At 37.2% G+C, this 17442-nt stretch overlaps 1 protein-coding gene across 4 annotated transcripts in view; it reads left to right on the top strand.

The window, feature by feature from the left end:
• The window catches only part of YTHDC2 (YTH domain containing 2), a 75154-nt gene extending 60589 nt beyond the window's left edge, over positions 1-14565 (top strand). For 2 of the 4 annotated variants that reach the window (XM_032335378.1, XM_032335382.1), the window contains 4 exons: positions 4457-4634; positions 10226-10429; positions 11194-11376; positions 12575-14565. In XM_032335378.1, the coding sequence (XP_032191269.1) occupies positions 4457-4634; positions 10226-10429; positions 11194-11376; positions 12575-12655 (646 nt within the window). In that variant the 3' untranslated portion in view covers positions 12656-14565. The remainder of the gene's footprint in view (positions 1-4456; positions 4635-10225; positions 10430-11193; positions 11377-12574) is intronic. The other 2 variants (XM_032335379.1, XM_032335381.1) reach the window with 2 other exon arrangements.
• The last annotated feature ends 2877 nt before the right edge of the window (positions 14566-17442 follow it).

Raw genomic sequence — 17442 nt, forward strand, 5'->3', positions numbered from 1 at the left:
ATGAAACATACGGTTTCATCAGGTCAGACTTCAGTTAAGGGGAGTATTCCATACTGGTTTCCAAGTTCTTCAGATATTACACTTGAGGAATAATTCAGTCATTTGTTAAGAAAATCTTCTCATGTGTGTTCCTGAATGTTTCTGATGTAGGCTCTGCTGGGCAGTAGAAGAGTAAAAGGCACATTTTCTTCTAGACACTAGCTACTTTTTGAAAAGATTTTTCTTTTTTTAAACATTTTTTTATATTTTATTTTTTTAAAAATTTTATTTATTTATCTGACAGAGATCACAAATACGCAGAGAGAGAGAGGGAGGGAAGCAGGCTCTCTGCTGAGCAGAGAGCCCGATGCGGGGCTCGATCCCAGGACCCTGGGATAATGGCCTGAGCCAAAGGCAGAGGCTTTAACCCACTGAGCCATCCAGGTGCCCCTGAAAAGATTTTTCTGAAAGCTTCCTTGAACAATGGTTTAGAATATGGGAGTAGATTTCCATAGATACTGTTATGTGGTAATGTTATTCTAGGCCCATCTATAAAAACCTGTTAGGTTCGTAGAGACTGTGTGTTTTGTGTGTGTGTGTGTGTGTGTGTGTGTAAATGCTAGTGTATATGTATGTGTGCATCTATTCGCATACACACATACACATTTTTGGAAAATGTGTAATAGATGCTTATTTAATAAAAGATAGAAATTTAATAAAATAAAGAAAAAATGATAAAATGTAATATTAGTTATAATTCAGATATTCGTTGTCTTATAAATTTAGTTTTTCACCGGTGACACTGGAATCAAGCATTTCTATTTCTTTACAAGTTGTAGCCTGGCAGTCTTAATTTTCTTACCTGTTGAATGGTGAGATCTGGAATTTCATCTACCTTCAGAATTTTGGTAGTATTAGTAGATAAGGCCTGGAGTTGGTGGATTTGGTGGGGAATAGGATGAGGACGCTTAGGAAGATTTATTTATTTATTTATTTATTTTTAAAGATTTTATTTATTTATTTGACAGAGAGAAATCACAAGTAGGCAGAGAAGCAGGCAGAGAGAGAGGAGGAAGCAGGCTCCCTGCTGAGCAGAGAGCCCGATGTGGGACTCAATCCCAGGACCCTGAGATCATGACCTGAGCCGAAGGCAGCGGCTTAACCCACTGAGCCACCCAGGCGCCCCAGGAAGATTTATTTTTAAAGGGAGAAATTAACAGTCTTTGTGAGACTACTTCTTGGAGAGAAAGTATAGTTAAGAGTTTTCCTCTGCAGTGGTAAAATACATTTACTTTTTTTTTAAACATAAGTACTTTTTTCTTTTTTACTATATTTATTATTCTTTTAATAAAAACATTTTATTGAAACTATTTTAAAATAGTTTAAGAAACTATTAAAGTATTAGAAATTGCCCTTCTTTCATCCTAAATCATACCAGTGTATTTTTTGCTTGTCATTTTGATAATTGGATGGCAGAGGACAGGTGCATCTTTTCTATAAGAGAAATGAGATAAAATGAATTCAGTGTCTGAACTTCTTAAGTGAAAAGGTGGGGGGCTTGCGGAGGGCTTTGTTTCCATCTTTATGAAATTTTCCAGGGAAGCCAAGCATAAGAGAGAGAAGCTAGAATGGAGCTCAGATTAAAAGATCAGTTTGAAAACCAAAAGGTAGACCGGAAAATACATTTTTATTTTAATGAGGTTTTACCCTCATTAAGTTCTGTTGCCTAATTTTCAGGTCACTGAGGTGCCAGGCTAAGAACGATGTGATTTTAGGGGGGTCAAATTTACATAATGCATTGAACATCAGTTCACAAGAGAAAAAAACCCCTGAAAGATCTTTTACACTTCTTAGTAGGTTGTTAATGATTCAGATGTGCATTCATTATATAGTCTTTTGTTAATATGTTTAGGCTTTACTGCTTTTATTTTATTTGTGAAAGAAATAATCCTGGATCTGAGATAGTTATTCTTGAAGGAAGAGTAATTATAATTGTAGGAGTCTATGGTAGTTTATGAATTATTAAACACATTCTTTTTTGTTTTAAACTTATTATCAATATTGTTAAACACAGCAAACTAAATGATAACACCATAATGAACTCCATGTCCCACATTCAGCAGTTACCAAGATTTTTACCACTTGCTGTATCTAACCAGATTTTCTTTTTTCATTCTTGGCTTTCTTATTTGGTTTACATATTTCCAGATAAATTCCACACATCGTGTCATTTTACCCTTCCATATTCAAACATGCATCTCTTAAAAATAGAGGAATTTTTAAGTGGGTGGCCCAGCTGGTTAAGCATCCAATTCTTGATTTTGATTCAGGTCTTGATCTTAGGGTTGTGAGTTCAAGCCCGGCATTGAGCTCCATACTGGGCGTGGAGCCTGCTTTAAAAAATGAGGAAATTTTTCTACATAATTAAAATCCATTGATCAATCCCAGCAAAATGATCATTTCCCCAGTTGTCATACTATATACATTTATTTGAATTAGCATCCAGGGAAGACTCATCAGGGCGTCATGTTTCTTGAGGCTTCTATGATCTAGAGTAGTTCTTCTGTTAACTTTTGTTCTTTTTCTTTTTGAAGATTTTATTTATTGGAGAGAGAGAGAACGAGAGTAGTTCCTTTGTTAACTTTTGTTTTTTAAAGATTTTATTTATTGGATGGGGCGCCTGAGTGGCTCAGTGGATTAAGCCGCTGCCTTCGGCTCGGGTCATGATCTCAGTGTCCTGGGATCGAGCCCCACATCGGGCTCTTTGCTCAGCGGGGAGGGAGCCTGCTTCTCTCTCTCTCTCTCTCTCTCTCTGCCTGCCTCTCTGCCTACTTGTGATCTCTCTCTCTGTCAAATAAATAAATAAAATCTTAAAAAAAAAAAGATTTTATTTATTGGAGATAGAGCAAGAGAGAGAGAGAGAGAGTTCTTTAAATAACTTTTGTTTTTAAAAGATTTTATTTATTTATTAGAGAGCAAGAGAGCGAGTATGAGTCGGGGTGGGGGTGGGAGGGACACAGGGACAGGGAGAAGCAGACTCCCTGCTGAGCCAGGAGCCTGCTGCTGGGCTCTATCCCAGGACACCTCAGGATCTTAACCTGAGGTGACTGGGCCACCCAGGTGCCCCCTCTATTGACTTTTTTGAAGAAAGTAGGTTGGTAGTACCGTGAGGTATATCACATTCTGGATTTGTCTGTTTCTTCTTGGCTACCTTTGTTGGCATACCATGTATATTTCGTCCAAATTGGTAGTTAGCTCTCAGGATTTGATTTGAGCCAATATTTTGGCAAGTGTATTTTATAGGTGGTGCTGTGAACTTTGTATCACATGACTTTAGGAAGTACTCAGTGTCTTTTTTTTTTTTTTTAAAGGTCTGGTTGTTCCACTAAAACCTATACTTTTAGAAAAATTGCAGTTTCTGACTGCCAGCTTTGCTGCATTTATTCATAGAATTTTAGAATAGAAGAATTTTTTTTTTTTTAAATTTATTTGTCAGAGAGAGAGAGAGCGTGAACACAGGCAGACAGAATGGCAGGCAGAGGCAGAGGGAGAAGCAGACTCCCTGCCGAGCAAGGAGCCCGATGTGGGACTCGATCCCAGGACGCTGGGATCATGACCTGAGCCGAAGGCAGCTGCTTAACCAACTGAGCCACCCAGGCGTCCCAGAATAGAAGAATTTTTATAGTTTAGTATAATCCTTTTATTAACACGTAAGTAAATGAAAGCTCAAATAAGTTAAGAGACTTGCCCAGGATTAAATACCTTAGTTGTAAATTTAGTACTGTCTTAGAAGTCTCTCCTGACTGTAGTCCAGCAGTATTTTAATACTTTATCATATTTTTTTGGTATGCTTTTAAAATATATTTTACTTGGCTCTAAGATATTTTGTGAAAGTGGAAGGGAAGTAGAGTGAGTGATATTTTAGTAAGGGCCCATAGCATAGATGTATTTAAATAACTATATAATGTTAAAGACCTCTCCAATAGCATCATACAAGAGGTTAGAAATTTGTTTTTTAGGATTTTATTTATTTACTTGAGAGAGAGAGAAAGAGCAGAAGCAAGGGGGGCAGCAGAGGGAGAGGGAGAAGCAAAACTCCTGCTGAGTGAGGAGCCCGACAGGGGGCTGTACCCCAGGACCTTGAGATCATGACCCGAGCTGAAGGCAGACGCCCAACTGACTAAGCCACCCAGGCTCCCCGAGGTTAGGAATTTTGTAAGGGAAATAATATTTTGAGTATCTGTTAACATTAAGTTAAGAACTTATATAGATTTTTAAAAATACATTTTTACCTATTGTTTGTGTAAATGCACCCTAATATCTCAGATGTTTTTTCACTCTAAATGTGAGATAAATGAAATTCCCTTAGTATTACTCCATGTATCATAATGCCACTGCGACTCTGGTTTGAAATGGGATCTGCTTTGTATGATGAACTTGTGGGTCACTGATCTTTGTTTCCTCCTTCCCACTCAAGAGTATTGACGAAATCTCCATCTCCAGCACTGCATCCCCCTCAGAAGTACAAAGATAGAGGGATTTTACATCCTAAACGAAGCACTGATGACCGATCGGATCAGTCTTCTGTGAAATCTACGGACAGCAGTAGCTACCCAAGTCCTTGTGCCAGCCCTTCTCCTCCATCCTCAGGAAAGGTAGAGTATCTACAAGTTGATATAGCAAGGAGCAGATGGCTAGCACATTTCACATTACATATTGAAGCAAAATGACAATAGAGTTCTATCTTTGGTTACTAATCCTGGTCTTTGTTCTAGATATAAATGGAATCTGGCAGACTTGAGACACCTTGCTTAAAATTTTTAGTTTTTCCTGCTTGGCAGAGATTTCTAGTTAGCACCATCTTGGGATGTTTTAAAACTAACAGACCATTTACCAATGGCATGTAACTCAGCCGCCCGCCATGTCCTTTCTGTATCGTTAGAACTAGTTTTGATTAAGTAACAAGATGATCTCAAATTAGTTTAGGTTTGTAATTTCAGAGTTGCAAACAATGGTTTCTTTGAATTACGAATTGATTTCTCCAATTCAGTGATTATATTAAAAAGTACAAGATAGGGTGGGAATTAGGAAGGTAGGGAATGTTGGTAGGGAATTGAGAACTAAGTATCTTTAAAAAAAATTTATAATATGAATGATTTCAAATATTTAGAGTACGTTTACTTCTAATTGCCTGTGTTGATGGTACTAAGTATTCAGTTAGGGTTATTTAGCTATATGTTGTGTTCTGGGACAAATGTCTGCTGAAACACTCTTGTTAAATAAGAGGAAAAGAAATGTTTTTTGTGTATTTGCATTCTTAGGTTTTAGGGTGTTTTATTTTAAAATATATTTATTTAGGTATATACATAATAAAATTTACCAGTTTATATAATTCAGTGAATTTTGACAAATGTATATAATTATGTAAACATATCCCAGCCACGTACAGGATATTCCCACCAGCCATGGATCATGATGACTACTGAATTGCTCTCTATCTCTAGAGTTTTGCCTTTTCTGCAGTTTGCTCGAAATGGAATCATATGTATGTGGTTTTTTCGTGACTGGCTTATTTCACTTTTGAAACTCAACCAAATTATCAAAGTGTATTCTTAGTTCATTGCTTTTTATTGCTGGATAATATGGCTAATATCATAGAATGTTTATCCATTCCCCAGTTGACAGGCATTTGGATTGTTGCCACATTTTGGCTGTTATGAATATTCGAGGACAAGTCTTTATGTGTACACATGGATTCTGTTCTTGGGTAAATACCCCAGGAGTAGAAGTGTGGGATTGTATGGTTAAGTGTATGTTTAACTTTACAAGAAACTATCCAGCTAATTTCCAAAATGGCTGTACTTTTTTCCATTCCCTTCAGTCATCTGTGAGGGTCCCGTATGCTCCATATTCTTGACAATACTTGACATTATTAATCTTGACATTATATAATACTTGACATTATTAATCTCTTTAACATTAGCCGTTTTGGTGGGTACGTAGTGATACCCCATTGTAGTTTTGATTTGCGTTTCCCCAATGACTAGTGATGTTGAGTATCTTTTCGTGTGCTTACTCGCTGTTCCTGAATTTTCTTTGGTGTGAAGTATCTGTTCAAATTTTTGTTCAACTTTTTCTGGTGGTTTACTATTTGTCTTTTTTATTTAATAGTAAGATTTTAAAAAATGTATTCTACATATAGATCTTAATTTTATATGCTTTGCAATTTCTCTTACAGTCTGGGCCTGCATATTCATTTTCTTAACAAGTGTTTTTTGAAGAGAAGTGTTTTTAATTTTGATGAAGTCCATTGGAGCTATTTTTTCCTGTTTTGGTTTCATCTATTTTTCTGTTGTTGTTCATATTTTTTGTGTCCTAAGAAGTGTCTATTTAACTCTGGGGCGCCGGGATGGCTTAGTCAGTTGAGTGTCCCACTTTTGTTTTTGGCTCAGGTCATGATTTCATGGTCTTGAGATCGAGAACCCCCCATGGGGCTCCTTTGCCTAACAATTGTTCTAGCTCCATTTGTTGAAAAGGTTAAATTTTCCCTTGATTTATTTTGGCACCTTTGTCAAAAACCGATTGACCATAAGTAACGTGGTCTATTTATTGAACTTGATTCTGTTGCATTGATCTTTACACCTCTCTGTTTGCCTCTGCTACAGTGAGTTGATTATAATAGCTTTATATTAAGTCTTGAAACCAGTTAATTTTTTTCTCCAATTCTGTTCTTCTTTTTAAAAATTGCTTTGGTGTTATGGGTGTGCTAATGTTCTTTCATATCAAGTTTAGAAAATGCTTTTGTCAATTTCCACAGAAACTTTTTTTGGTGTTAAGTGGAATTGCATTGATTCTGTAGGTCAGTTTGAAGAAAACCAACAACAGGTTTTAGTTTCCTAATGCGTAAGCATAATATACATCTGCATTTCTTTTATCAAAATAAATTTTTCAGACGTGTTTTGTAAATTTCAGAGTTCAGGTATTACACATTTTTTGTTAAGTTGATCTCTAAGTATTTTATACTTTTGATATTTTTTTTTTTTTTTAAAGATTTATTTATTTATTGGGGGTGCCTGGGTGGCTCAGTTGGTTAAGTGACTGCCTTTGGCTCAGGTCATGATCCCGGAGTCCCAGGATTGAATCCCACATTGGACTCCCTGCTCAGCAGGGAGTCTGTTTCTCCCTCTGACCCTCCCCCTTCTCATGCTCTCTCTTTCATTCTTGCTCTCTCTCAAATAAATAAATAAAAATCTTTTAAAAAAAGATTTATTTATTTATTTGACAGAGAGGGATCACAAGTAGGCAGAGAGGCAGGCAGAGAATGGGTAGGGAAGCAGGCTCCCCGCTGAGCAGAGAGCCTGATGTGGGGTTGTATCCCAGGACTCTAAGATCATAACCTGAGTTGAAGGCAAAGGCTTAACCCACTGAGCCACCCAGGCACCCTGTTCTTTAAATTTTTAATTTCCAGTTGTTCATTGCTAGCATATGGAAATACATTTGACTTTTGTTATATTTACCCACTATGCTACAATCTTATTTCATTTGTTAATCCTATTAGTTTTTTATGTAGATTTCTCAGGATTCTCTGTATATATAATCATTTCATCTGTTAATAAAGGTAGTTTTGCTTTTTCCCTCTCTAGTGTTGATTCTGTTTCTTTCTTTTCTTGCCTGTTCTCTCTGATTAGAACCTCCATTAAAATGTTTAATAGAAAGTGTTGAGAGCAGACATCTTTGCCTTGACCTTAGAGGGAAAGCTAGCCCCTAGTTAAATCTGTCACCATTTATGATAACATAACTATGAGACATTTCCTTTAGATTTAGTTTGCTGAGAGGATTTATTAGGAATAAATGTTGAATTATGTTCAGTGATTTTTTTTTACATCTACTGAAATGATAACATAATTCTTTTTTTCTTCTATTAATAAAGTGGATCTCATTGACTGTTTTTCTAATGTTTATGCTTCACTTGGTCACGATGATTATTGTTTTTAAATATTATTGGATTTGATTTTGCCTAATCAAAACTTCTGTTAATTTTGGGATCTTTGTTCATGAGGAATATTCTGTAGTTCTCTTTGCTTGTGTTGTTTTTGTATAGTTTTAGTATTAGGGTAATGCTGGCCTCATAAGATTAGTTGGGACGTCTTCTTTCCACTTAAGGTTTTTAGAAGAGATGCCTAGAATTGATATGATTTTTTTTCCTTAAATGTTTGGTAGAATTCGTACCTAAAGCCCTTTTTAACTCTCCTTGGTATATTTCCAATTAGTATTATGTGCTTCAGGTATAGTTTGAGAAGCTTGCAACAGTGTATTTCACCCCCCAGTCTTTTGTGTTACTGGTCTCATGTTAAAAATGCCAGTGTAGTATTTTTACTTCAAAGTAAAGTGTCTTTTCTCAAAAGTCAGAAAAATGTCTTTTATATTTATTCAATATTTACCATTTCTTGTGCTTTTTATTCTTTTGTGTTGATCTGAATTTCTGTCTTGAATCATACACTTCTGTCTGGAAACATTTTATCATTTCTTTTAGTACAGATATTCTAGAAATGGAGTTGTTAAGCTTTTGTCTAGAAAATCTTTTTCACCTTTATTTTCGGAAGATATTTTTACTGTGTATATAATTCTAGGTTGACAGTGGTTTTCTTTAATTTAGGCAAAGATGTCATTCCATTATCTTCTTGTTTATAATTTCTGAGGGAAGTTTACTGTGATTCTTATTTTTATTTTCCTGTATTTAATGTATTTTTTTTCCCCTCTAGCTGCTTTTAAGATTTTCTTTTTGTCACTGGTTTTCAGTAGTTCGATTTTGGTATGTTACTATTTGTAGTTCTTATAATCTTTGTATTTATAGTTTACATCAATTTTGTAAAATTTAGGACCATTACTTCTCCATATATATATTTTTTGTCTTACCACTTCCCTCTCCTTTATAGGACTTTGGATGCACAAGTGTCGATACTATTCCACAGGTCACTGAAGCTTTCTTCATTTTTTTCAGTTGTTTTCATCTGTTTGTTTCATTTGCGATGGTTTCTCTAGCTGTGTGTAAGTTCACTGAGCTTTTTATTTGTGGTGTCTCATCGGCTATGTATCCTTTCTACTGTATTTTTCACTGCCTTCATCTCTAGAGCATCTTTTGGGTCTTTAAAGAAATACCTTCCATTTCTCATTTCAAAAGGCATGTTCATGTTCACTTTACCGTCCTGAGCACAGTGCATGTATTGGTAATAGCTGGTCTGACATTCTTGTCTCCTAATTCCATTATCTGTCAGATCTCTTTCCCTATTTGTTCATTTTTTCCCTAGGTTATGGGTCATAGTTTCTCATTTCTTGACATTCCTTATAGTTTTGTTTGGCTGCTAGATTTTTGTTGTGTTCCTTTAAGTACTGTCAGACGTTGTTCTGTTACAGAGCTAAATTAGTTGCTGTCGGTTTAATCTTGTTGAGATTTACTTTTACGTGATGTTATGGTAGGTCCAGAGCAGTTTTTATTCTGGTACTAATTTAGTTTCAGTACTAAGGTGTAAGCCTTCTGGGGGCTAATGCCATCTGTATTAACAGTTCTTTCCATCATGGCTGGGGATAACGGGGATTGCTCCCAGCCCCATGTGAGCTCCAGGAATGGTTTAAGTCTACTGCTTTCCTCTGGATCTTTCCCTGGCATTAGGTCAAGTTTTCGTAAGCGTGTGCAGGTCAGTATGGAGTCAGAAACTCCGTTTCTGTGGGGACCTGTCTTCAGTTCTTCAGGAACTCTGTTTCTGTGCAGCTCTCTTCTGTCCAGCCCTCTGTTATGCACACTCTGACTACTGGGCCTCTCGACTCCAAGCTCTGTCTCTGCAGTTCAGGGAGACTGGGGTTCTGTTTGTTTCCCTCTCCTGCACTGTTGCCTGGAAACTGTATCCAGGCGGTAAGCTGAAGCAATTTTTGTTTTGTTTTCAGTGTTTGAAAGTTTATTAAAATATTTTCTGAAAGTACATTTGGAGCATAAATCAAAGTTTGTAATCCAGGATCCTTTCTTGATAAGGGATTTTGAATGCTCTTGAAAATGAGTGCTTGGTTTTGGCTCTTTAACCTCATTTTGATCAAGTCTTATGTAGCTTTTCAGGCATGATGGAGCTATTTGCATTTGTTGAATATTTGGTAAAATATTTTGATTTATATGTTTATGAAGATGTTATTTAATGGAGCCTATTGATTTCGGAAGGTCAAATTACCTTTCAAGAATTTATGCATTCTTTTATAGGGCTCAAAATCTCCTTCACCAAGACCAAACATGCCTATTCGATACTTCATAATGAAGAGTAGCAATTTGAGAAACCTTGAAATTTCTCAGCAGAAGGGTATCTGGTCTACAACCCCTAGTAATGAGCGGAAGCTAAATCGAGCCTTTTGGGAAAGCAGCATGGTTTACTTGGTATTTTCTGTTCAAGGATCTGGACATTTCCAGGTGAGCCATCCTGAACCAGTAAAACGGGGTTGTTCTGGCTGCACATTAGACCACACAGATTAAAACAAAACCCCAAAACCACCCTGGCTTTTTATTGTATCGGGATGTAAGAACGCATTTTGCATGACTGAGCATGAGGGATGTAGTGTTAGCTCTTCAAGGGACTGACTCTAGGGATCCCGTAGTTTTCCTCGTCTTACCAGAACCTCTCTAGATGAGCCATTTCTCCTTCTGAGGACAAGTTCAGATTTATTATTTCTCAGGTGGATTGAGAGTAATGAGAAGCTTGACTTTTTGGTAAAATGTTTTTTTTAAAGAGATAAGAAAGTTAGAATTGGTAATCCAGAAACTGAGTGTGTTTCTTAACTCCTCTTGACTCGATGTCCATCTGAATTTAGAAACTAAGGAATTTATGATTTGATATTATTATAATTTTTGGAAGTAAAAACTATTGGGTTAGATTGTATCTGTTTATCATGGAATAAGTGTGGGTTTAGGGCTGTTAATACATTATTTAGAAAGTATCTGTTCATACTGAAATTATGTTAGAAGGCTGGAATCAGTCTTCCCTCTAAAATTTGCGAATACTTCTTTTTATGAAAAACAGTAAGTAACTAATTTTTGTTTTTTGTGAGATATCTATTATTTTTATATTACATTTTTACCTTAAAATTTAAAAAACCTCAGAGCTTTCTCAGATAAATTGAATTCAGACAATTTTAATATCATCCTCACCTTTCCCCTTGCCCTCATTTTACCCACAGGGATTTTCTAGGATGTCTTCTGAGATAGGAAGGGAGAAGAGCCAGGACTGGGGCTCAGCTGGACTGGGAGGAGTATTTAAGGTGGAGTGGGTCCGGAAGGAAAGTCTTCCCTTTCAGTTTGCTCACCACTTACTCAATCCCTGGAACGACAACAAGAAAGTCCAGATCAGCAGAGATGGGCAGGTATACAGTGGCATTTAATATTTGTCTCCTGCTTTTCTTTTTGTTTTGCTTGCTGTTACTCGGTGGCTTGAGGAGGAGACGTAAGAGTACAGAATGTACGTTCCACACGCACACAGGAGGTGGTTCCGACGTGTGGAAGAGCTAGTGAACACCTGCTTGCACAGGTGTTTGACAGAGCTCGTGGCTTTCTTCACATTGTGTAACCTGGGCTTCTCTCTGCCATTACATACATATAAAATCTTTCATAAGTTACTTCACGGAGGTTCCTGTTACCTTACTAATGGGAGATTTGCTCAAAACCGAGTGTAATTCTGAAGTCTAAGGGTAACAGTAGTATCTGACTTCTTTGTGCTTTAACTAATTATATAACATAGATAACAGCCTTTTTATATTTTTGTGGCTTGTTTTATTTCTGTTGCATTTACTTGGGCTTTATCATGATAGCTGCTGACATGCATTTTGAACTAGTTAAGGAGATGGGAATTACCATAAATATGGACCACATTGCTAGCTGCTATACATGAAGTAGTTTAATTCAATGCATGTTGAGTTATTAGCCCAGTTTTAATCAGGAGAAACAGGAGAAATTGTTCTAAGGTCACACAGCTAATAATTTATTTAAACTAGTGTGACTCCGTTTAAATCACCATACATAAAGTGTTTGGGTTCTCTTTAAGTGCACATAATATCACAAGAGGACTATAAATGACATTCTTTTCAGTTGTATCAGAATATTTTAATTTTTATTCTATAATAAGGATTTTGAAATAAGTCTAATTCCTAAGATAAGAATATCATATACTCTCGATGATTTCTTTAAAACCCCCAAACATCTAATATGCTAGATTTCATAGTAAACCTTTGAAAGCTGAAGCTGAGTGCCGTTGGCAAATCCCCATTAAAAACGAAATTCTGTATTTCCAGATAGAAGTTCCGGGAGAACTCTGTGGAAATTACCATTTTGTCACACATTGTTGCCATATTCGCAGGCTAGCTCTAATCCTGAAGTCTGGAAGTGAACTTCACAGACCTGAACACAGAGAATCCCAGAGCAAACATGCCATGTGATTTTATCATGTTCTGGTAGAAAAATGAAATTGAATGGATTTGTCCTACATTTTTATCAGCATAGGTTTTGGTGATTTAAATAATTCAGTCTAGTTCCTTTGGTGTTTATTCTGACGTCTGCTTTATCTAGGAGCTAGAGCCTCAGGTTGGCGAACAGTTGCTGCAGCTATGGGAACGCCTTCCCCTGGGAGACAAAACCGCAGCCGACTGACACTCAGGTTTTCTGCTCCTTGACTTTGAGTATTGGCAGTATTTGTGATCACTAAGGATATCTTTCAAATTATTTATCTTTTTTTTTTTTTTTTTTAACTCGTTTAGAGCTCTTAACTACAGGAGAACGCTGAACCTATTTAAAGCCACTGAATGCACTGACTTCTAAAAATCGAGGTGGACATGTTTGTTAGGAGTGGATGGGCTTTTCTGGTTGAGAGTTTCTCTTAAGACCCACCATCTTCATAAAAAAGAGAAAAGGGTAATTTACATTTTTATAGTGATCGTAAAGAATGATTATGTCATGTTTGTTAACTATATGTTTATAAGTGAATAAAATAGTAGTAGTTTCATTGTTTGGCACAACAGCAGTTGTTCGAACCATACTTAATTTTGAAGTTAAACATTTCATTTGTTGAAAACACTGACCTATGACTCTTAATTGACCTATGATTTTTTTGTAATGCAAAGTTGTTCTAAGAAAAAGGCCTGAATGTGTCAGTACACCTGAGCACCATTTTAGAACCATCAACTCTTAAGTTTTGTTGTTAAAAAATAAGCAAACAACCCAATTCTAAAAATGCCCCTTTTGAAAATAGTGTGTGCTGATTAAGGACTATTCATTCTGCCATTTTAAACCTGAGATACATGAAGAAAAAACGGAGAGATGTTCTTTTTCTTTGATTATGAAGTGCAGTAACATCTGAAGGAAATGAGAGAGTTCCTCACTCCTTGTCTTTGCTCAGATCAGATTTAGTGCTTAGTCTTATTCCTGATCCTCCTGCCTCTTAACCCAGTGTGCTGCATACCAGTCTCTTCCTCCCGTCTTACAGCCTTCACACCTCTCTCGCATGAGTGCTGTAATTATGTCCTCTTCGTTTTGGCTAGAGAAGCTTGATTTAGACAAGTTAAAAATGGAAACAAATGAAACATGTTAAAAAAAAAAAGTGCCTAACAGTTAGTGAGAGCTTTGTTGGTGTATGTCTTTCAAACTAAGGTCCCCAGCACCACGATTCTGAATGCCTTTTATTTGTTTTCTAGTACTTTCCATCCTACTTACATTTTTGGATTTCTTATTTTTTTTGCATTTATGGTTTAATAAATGGGTAATTTTTTATAAACCTGTGTAGTGCCAACTCTCCTATTTTTTCTTTTTTTTTGTCATCTCAGGATTATTTGATAACTTTACCACCACTGTCTATAAAGTTTCCCCGGAGGCTTTTTGAAGGGAAATAAAGGTACAGGGAGAAATGAAAGAAATGTCTTGGTTATTGAGCTCTAAATAGAGCAGCTTTGATAGCACGTCTCATGATATATTTGGGTTATTGCTGCATGAAGAAAAACCGACCTGAATCTAATTTAAACACAGGAAGACAACTCCTCTAAGTTTTTTGCTTCTGCATTTGAGAACAAAGAAGTGAAAAGTTAGGGTGACCATAAGATCTTGAAAATCCTCCTTTCTCTTGGAAAGCGTTGTATGTTGGCATAGTAGCTTAGAACGGCAGCTGTGATTTTTTGCCTATTTTTGCCTTTTTGTAGTTACTGGTTTTTGTTTGTTTTATACTATGAGAGATACACCTGTAAATTGAGCCTATGTGAATTATGTTCTGCTCTATGTGTATTACAGTTCTTTTCCTATTACAGAAACTTGTGTTTTTTCTGATAATGTATATATACTTTGTTGAGGTATATATTTAGCAGTTTACGGTGTTCTAAATTTGGAAGTGAGGACTTTTAAAAAAAATAAAACTTGTTTTAATTTCCTTCTGTTTTCTAATATCTAGCTCTGTATGTAAATGATGGGTTTGTTGATATTTAAAATGAACACAATTTAAATGTAATTAAAATGCTGTTTTTGGAAGAGATGAACTTTAAATACACTCATTAAATGAAATTCTGTTAAAATATCTATATCTTGTTATTTCTGACCCTCTGTAATAGGGCTAAGGTAACAATGACCAATAATATCCCTTGAGATATTAGGGAATTTCAAACACCTTGAAGAATACTAAATTGATAGAGAAGGTGATGATTTCATATCAGTATCTCCTCATTGAAAAAATTTGCCTTATTGCCATAAGGGAAGGAAAAAAACCCTCAAGACACATGTTCAATAGGAAATCTTTTAAATGTGTTCCCTATCAGGACACTGGATCTTGGTAATGTGCCCTTCTATCCACTGCACACCCCAGCCGTATTCTGCCAATTACAGCAAAGCTTGCCAGCGAGGGAAGCACAGTCTCAAATGTGTACTTCGAGAAAAGACTAATTCATTTAAGACTTTGTCTTCAGAGACTCCTTCTTTACCAAAGAAAGCCTTATTTCCTGCAGCAGGGGAAGTCTGGAGGACCAAGTCAAATGAGCTTCACCTCTGAGTCAACACCGGGGCACAAATCCTGCCCTTGAACTTGTCATTGACAGGTGATGACGCCTTCCGGTCTGTGAGCTTCCCACAGCACACATGCTCACTGTGCTCCAGAACCTTCCACAGCTCCTCTCCACGCAGAGGCCCACCACACAGTGCACTCACGTCTGCCCAGGGCCCCTGGGTGTGCCTTGGTCTTTGCAGCCAAGGGTGAAATTTCCACTCGGCTGTCTCATAAAATCACAAACGCTGCATATTGAAAATGGAACAACTGTTCTTTCCTACCGCCTGCTCCACCAAAAACTACTCTGTTCAGCGGCCCCCATTTCCATCACTTGTGGTTGCTCAAGGCCAGAAAACTTGTAGTCATCCCTGATGTCTTTCCTTCTCTCAGTCTCCTCCAGCAGAGAATCTTCTTGGGTCTACCTTCAAAATAGACCTAAACCCCAACTGTTTCTCCCCACATCTGTCACAACCACTCTGGACTAAGCCATAGTCCTCACCTAGGTTACCGAAGTCGCTCCCAGTCTGTTTTCCACACAGAAACCAGTGATCCTTTTATTATTTTATTATTTTTTAAAGATTTTACTTAAATATGACAGAAAGCACAAGCAGGGGAACAGCAGAGGGAGAGGGAGAAGCAGGCTCTGTCCGTGGCAGGGAGCCCGATGCGGGACTCGATCCCAGGACCCAGAGACTATGACCCGAGCCAAAGGCAGAGGCTTAACCCACTGAGCCACCCAGGTGCCCCTCCTGGTGATCCTTTTTAAAAGTTTGCATTACTTGGCTGCTCAGAACCTTGTAGTGGCCCCCCACTTCTCCCAGGAGCCGAAGTCCTTACAATGGCACCAACACGACATGATCCAGTTCCCCGTTATATCTCTGGCTGTCTCGCCTCTCCTCTACTTACTCCACTCTAGCCACACCAGCCTCCCCACTGTTCCTTGAATATCCTAGGCCTGTTCCAGCCCAGAGACGTGAGTGAGCTGTTGACTCTGCCTGGAATGCTCTTCCCAGAATATCTGTGTGGCCAACTGGTTGTCACCATGTAGTGTTAACTCTGCTGTCAAGTTTTCTGTAAGGCTTATTTAACTTTTAGAAGTAACATACAGTAAAGCTAACTTTTTTTAGATGTGCAACTCTGAATTTTGACACCAACACAGATTTAGGAACTTCCACCTCCATTAGGAGCTGGTTCCATCACCCTCAAAATGTCCTCATGCCACCTACCCCTGTGTAGTAACAGCTTCCTCTCACCGCTCATGCTGTCCCACCATAGATTTATTCTCTGACATGCAAGTTTTCTCCTTTTGAGAACATCAGATAGGTAAAATCCTACAGTATGTAACCTTGTGGGGCTGGCATAAGCTGGCACTCAGCATAAGGCCTTTGAGACTGATCCAGGCTGTATATATCAAAGTCCATTTTCTATTCCTGCCAAGTAATATTCCTTTGTATCGAATGTGCCACATTTTTTTGGAAGCCATTTACATGTCGGTTATACACACGTGCAATTGTATTCGGAACAGCTAATTGTTTGTGCACAGGTTTTTGGGCAGAAATATATTTCCGTTTGTTGAGCAAATAACCAGGACTGGAATCGCCAAATCATATGGTAAGTGTATGTTTTATAAGAAACTGTCGAACTATTATCCAGAGTGGCTCTACCAGTTTGCATCCCTATCAGCAATGCTTCAGAGTTCCAGCTGACAGCACTTAACTATGGTCAGTATCCTCTTTTTTCTCTTTTAAGTTGAAAATTCACATCACTTTTATGAAATTGTTGCTAAATTCCATTGAAGAATAGTATAACTAATTAGTACTACAGAATGTGTGTTCTGCATGTTATTTTGTCGTATTTGGTACAATAACTTCATAAATATAAATACACTGTAATTGATCAGTTTAAACCGAGAGACCTGCTAGAGTTAATCCAATGTATCTATCTAAGAAGAATATGTTCATTCCTTTTTATTAATTTTTTCATCATGATGAGTATATTCCTTAATCCCCATCACCTGTTTCCCCCCTCTCCCACCATTTCCTTGCTGGTAACCATCAGTTTGTTCTCTGCAGTTTAAGAGTCTGTCTCTTGGTTTGTCCCTCTCTTATTTCCTTTGCTTGTGTGTCTTACTTAAATTCCATATATGAATGAGATCATAAGGTATTTGTCCTTCTCTGGCTGGCTTATTTTGTAGTCTTTAGCTCTATCCATCTTGTTGCCAATGGCAAGATTTCATTCTTTTTTATGTCAGAATAATGTTACCTCGTATATACATGCCCACTTCATCATTACCCACTCGTCAATTGATGGATAGTTGGGCTGCTTCCATAATTTGGCTGTTTAAACAATACTGCAATAAACATAGGGCTGATGTATCCCTTTGAATTACTGTTTTATTTTTTGGTTAAATAGCCACTAG

Source organism: Mustela erminea, chromosome 3, assembly GCF_009829155.1.
Source record: "Mustela erminea isolate mMusErm1 chromosome 3, mMusErm1.Pri, whole genome shotgun sequence".
Lineage (NCBI taxonomy): Eukaryota > Metazoa > Chordata > Mammalia > Carnivora > Mustelidae > Mustela > Mustela erminea.